The 4656-nt window shown below is 38.7% G+C and overlaps 1 protein-coding gene across 1 annotated transcript in view; it reads left to right on the top strand.

The window, feature by feature from the left end:
* Positions 1 to 2055: 2055 nt before the first annotated feature.
* The window catches only part of PRDX4 (peroxiredoxin 4), a gene marked incomplete at its 5' end in the record, with an annotated part of 14383 nt that continues 11782 nt past the window's right edge, over positions 2056 to 4656 (top strand). Inside the window, 2 exons of the mRNA XM_019523932.1 lie at positions 2056 to 2240; positions 2972 to 3088. Coding sequence (XP_019379477.1) covers positions 2056 to 2240; positions 2972 to 3088 — 302 coding nt within the window. The remainder of the gene's footprint in view (positions 2241 to 2971; positions 3089 to 4656) is intronic.

Genomic DNA, 4656 nt, shown 5'->3' on the forward strand with positions numbered 1-4656 from the left:
TCTGTTGGTTTTTTTTGTGAAGAAACATCCAAGTTAATTATAGGTTAATTCTGTGTTCTGTGCATCCCGTTTTAGGTTATGCATTTCCTGAAATGCATAACCTAAAATGAATCCTGAATACTATTCTTGGCTGGCAGTAAAACTAGGTTGAAGCAGAGCCATTTTGTTCTGCCAGCATATAAGTTATTCCTAGATAGCGTAGTCTCCCAAAGTCTGAAGTAAGTTTCATATTAAAATAAAGAGTTGGGTTCTAAATAAAGGCCCTAAATCTGTAAGATGTCAGCTGGTAGTTAATTGTGTAATGTGTTATGCTGGTCACATGTATGGTTCACCTAAACGACAATACTTAATCAGGCCACGCCAAACCAACCTGCTGCTCTTCCACATATTACAATTAGACAGCAGTTGTTAGAGAATGTTGAGTATTTCCCCTACCTGGGTAGCTACCATTCCCAAAAAATAGTATACAACACTGGATAAAAATAGATAATATTCAGCACTGGATAAAATCCATCTTCAGTGATCATGACATCAGAACTCAAACTAAACTTCTTGTCTGTCAGGGTGTTTTCATCCCTACTCTGTTGTATGTGCATGAATCTTGGACAACGTATAGGAAATGCCTGAAAGCTTTGTAGTGTTATCATCAGCAATGTCTTTGGAAGATCTTCTACATCAGTTGGAAGGACAGAAGAAGGAATGCCAGCATTCTGGCTTAAACAAGCACCACTATCATTGAAAGTATGTTTATATAGCACCAGCTCCATTGGACAAGATGTTCCCTAAGGATGTCTGACAACCAGCTCCCAAAACAGGTCCTATACTTCCACCACTCCAGGGGTGAGCAAAGAGGAGAAATTCAAGGACACTTTAAAGGCCAGGCTAAAGAAATAGGCAGACAAGGTTCTTGGGTAAATCTGATACTTTTTATTAGACCAACTCAAATAGATGGAAAAATCACTCTTTGCAGTCTTTCAGGTATAAATACCCTTAGTCAGGCTGAGGAAACAACTGCAGTTAGCGACAAAGGGTATTTATACCTGAAAGCTTGTGAAGAGGGATTTTTCCATCTATTTGAGTTGGTCTAATAAAATACCAGATTTACTAAAAGAACCTTGTCTGCCTGTGTCCTTACACCAACAAGGCTACAACCTATACCCCTAAAGCTGAAGAAATGTAATCTTAACATCAGTACCAAAGAGACCTGAGCACCAAATCATCGCCAGTGCTCTGATTTGTAACAAGGCATTGATCTTTTTGAACAAGCTGGTCTCCTTACGGAGATGGATAGACGAGATGGAGAAAGGGGGGGGGGGGAAAGGAGTTGTGACCCAACATCACTGGGACCTACTTCTTCCCAGAACTATTTGCCACATTTGCAGTAAACAAGCACATGTCTGATCATCCTCAGTCATTACAAACTCTCCAGTGACTTCCGTATTTACTGGAAGACTCTCATCCTCTTATTGGAGAGACTGCCAACATAGTGGAGTTGCCAGTCATGAAACTTTAAAGCAGGGGTGTCCAACATATGTCCTGCAGACCAGATGCTGTACCCAGCCTGTTGGGCTTCTGCCTGGCCATGGGAAGTTGGGGGAATGGCCTGCCTCAGAATCCAGGGCCTTATAGTCTCAATGAGCATGGCAGTCAGCAGCAAGAGGGCAAGCGAGGGCTTGCTTCACCTGTCATTGTCACTGCAGCCCCAGCTCCTCAACTGCTGGATACACTGCCCCATACTGCAGGCCAGACCAGGAGCTACCACTCCAGCGCCAGCATGGTGTTTGCAGCAGGAGTGGAGGTGCTGCTGCCACTGTACAAACTAGGTAGGAGTTGCCACAGCCAGAGCCATCCTGTGCCCAGAGCTGTATCCAGCCCACAAGGAGCCCCAGGTCCAAATCTGGCTAGGTCAGGAAGCTAGTTTGACACCCCACCTTTAAAAGTAATTACAAGTTTGTGTAGCTACACAACCTGCATTGTATTTCAGTATATAAAACCACAGCTGTGCCTAAGTAAGGAAAAAACATATCCTTGGGCACAAGGTGCTAAACAACCACACATATATATGCATGCAAATGTCTCATTTTATACTTATACTTTATTTTGGATGTATTCCATTTTGCAGTCTCGAAGCCAGCACCCCATTGGGAAGGAACAGCAGTAATCAACGGAGAGTTTAAAGAGCTGAAATTAACAGATTACCACGGAAAATATCTTGTCTTCTTCTTCTACCCTCTTGACTTGTAAGTAAAACCAATGTCAATGCACCATTTTTTTTCTGCCCCCTTCAGAATACTGGGAACAGAGCAAGTAAAAATCAAAGTAAAGACTGGTCAAGCATGTAAATCATTGCTGCAAGTGAGAAATGCAGATGAAGTAATACTGTTCGCGGCCTACTTCATGATCCCTTAAAGTGATATTCAGAACATGCGATTTCCCCTTTGTCTTTCTGATATGTACTTAAGTACCCCCTGCTCCATAACTTGTCCAATTCCCACTCATAATGTTGGTGTAATGGCTCCTTTGACTTCAGTAGCGTTACTCCAATTTCCATGAAGTGAGAAATAAAAGTATGCAATGAAGTAGTAGGAACATTACGCTGCTCTAATAGTGTTAAGGGAATAAAAGTTAACCCTTGAAACCTGGCCACTTGCTTTTTTAAAAATCTAAAAACAGTCATTGTGAATATTTAAACTGTAAATTGTAATGCATGCTGACTGTATTTTCGGTCTTACAGTTTATGAATCGAGTGTTTCTTTAGAATGTGTCCGTGAACATCTTGATAAACACTAGTAAAAATGCTGTTTCTAGCAGATTTGATTTCAAAACGTTAAGATAAAACTAAGCTATAATTTGTTTTCCATTTTTCTCTACTGAAAAAAAATAACTAATTTCTTCTGTCAGTGCACAGATAAGTTTTGTGGAGAAATCTTCAATATTCTGAAATGAGAATTTAACCCATTTTAAATTTTAGCACGTTTGTGTGTCCGACGGAGATCATCGCCTTCAGTGACCGAATTGAAGAGTTTAAAGCAATAAACACTGAAGTAGTGGCATGTTCAGTTGACTCTCAGTTCACACACTTAGCATGGTATGTAGCCTGCCCTGTCTTTTTATATATGAAATTATTTGTGCATCCATACTAGGTTATCAATTGCTTCTCCAGATTTAGAGACAATGTCTGATAGTCCAGTATTGTCAAGTACATATTGAACTACAAGACATGATCTAAAAATGCTGCCATTTGTTACTTACAAGATGCTCTTAAATGAAAACCAGTTTTTAAAAATTTATTTTAAAAGATGACAGTGTTAAATGTTCATAACCCAATTGCATATGACCTTATCAGAGTGTTGGCTTCCCGTATGTTAGTTGAAATGATACATACAGTTCATGCATTAGTCTAAAACGATTTTTGCATGCAACATGCTATGTTAAGCATGAAAATGATCTAAGAAAGAATGACTTCATGAAAGGTAATTTGCGTGTGACCACAATGTATAATGTGAAGGAAGGAAAATTGGATCACTGTTAACTAAACCTGAGTAAATAAGGCAGAGAGACTTACAGGAATTTCCTTTGGACTCTGAGATTTGCATAGATTTCATTCAACTGCCTGTGGCTGAAACAGAAGGAAAAGGAGAAAGAAACACACCTACCAAATACTAATTGTGTGGCTTTATGCACTTTGTAAAAGTGCTGGGATGCTACAGTTATACGAAAGTTTAATAAAAATCTGAAAAGGTGCCTGAGCCTGCTTAGCAGACCAGAAGTTCATCTCAGAAACAGAATGAGTCCATGCAAGACTCTCAAATAGAAAGAGGTTAAATCAGTTATTCATTACAAGTTAAAATGTGGCATTGTCACAATTTGCTTGATAAATTGACACTAAAAATCTGTCAAGGCGCTTGCTATCATTTTTTGGGTTTTGTTTTTTTTTAAGTTATGGGAATGTAGACAGGGTAGTAGTTTGGCCACAAACGGAAAAGGAACATTTTTCATGTACAAGTGAAGCATGCAAGGAGACCTAAAGAGTAGAGTAAAAATGGTTGTATATGAATGAACATATTGGAGAAGGGTGAAAAGCAGACTGGGAGAGAAATGAAGGAATGGAACAAGTATAGACAATTAATTGAACAAATATTGATATTCATAATGAAAAAAAATTCTGCTACCTGCATTAAACTGCTTTTCAGACTTGAGCTCACTTTTTAAATAGCATTCACACGTAGAACTGAGAATCTTTATTTTACTTACAAAACACAATACAGTTTACTGCTAGAAAGGAACATCCTAATGTCTCTGGGTACCATCTTATCATCGAGTCTTTTGCCATTTTTAAGCCCCCAGATTTGGGAGGTAAGAAAAAAGAAAACGATAAGAAATCACTATCTTGAAATTTTCCAAAAGCAAGATAATTTTGAAGAGCACATGTAGACTTCTAATAATAGGGAAATGAATTTAGTCTTAATGGATGAAGCAGTCAAAGCTTTGTAGCCAGAGTCCAAAATAAGTGATGTTATACGAAGCTATGCTGGTCCTGTTTATATCTTCTCAGTCCCTGACTGTTAAGGATTCAGTCAGAGAATATTGTGCAAGTAAGGGGGGGGTGTATAACAGAAGTCTTTTTGAAAAATAAACTGCTTTTTTTTTTTTTGT

The sequence above is a fragment of the Gavialis gangeticus genome, unplaced genomic scaffold, assembly GCF_001723915.1.
Source record: "Gavialis gangeticus isolate Ggan-Ray unplaced genomic scaffold, GavGan_comp1, whole genome shotgun sequence".
Lineage (NCBI taxonomy): Eukaryota > Metazoa > Chordata > Crocodylia > Gavialidae > Gavialis > Gavialis gangeticus.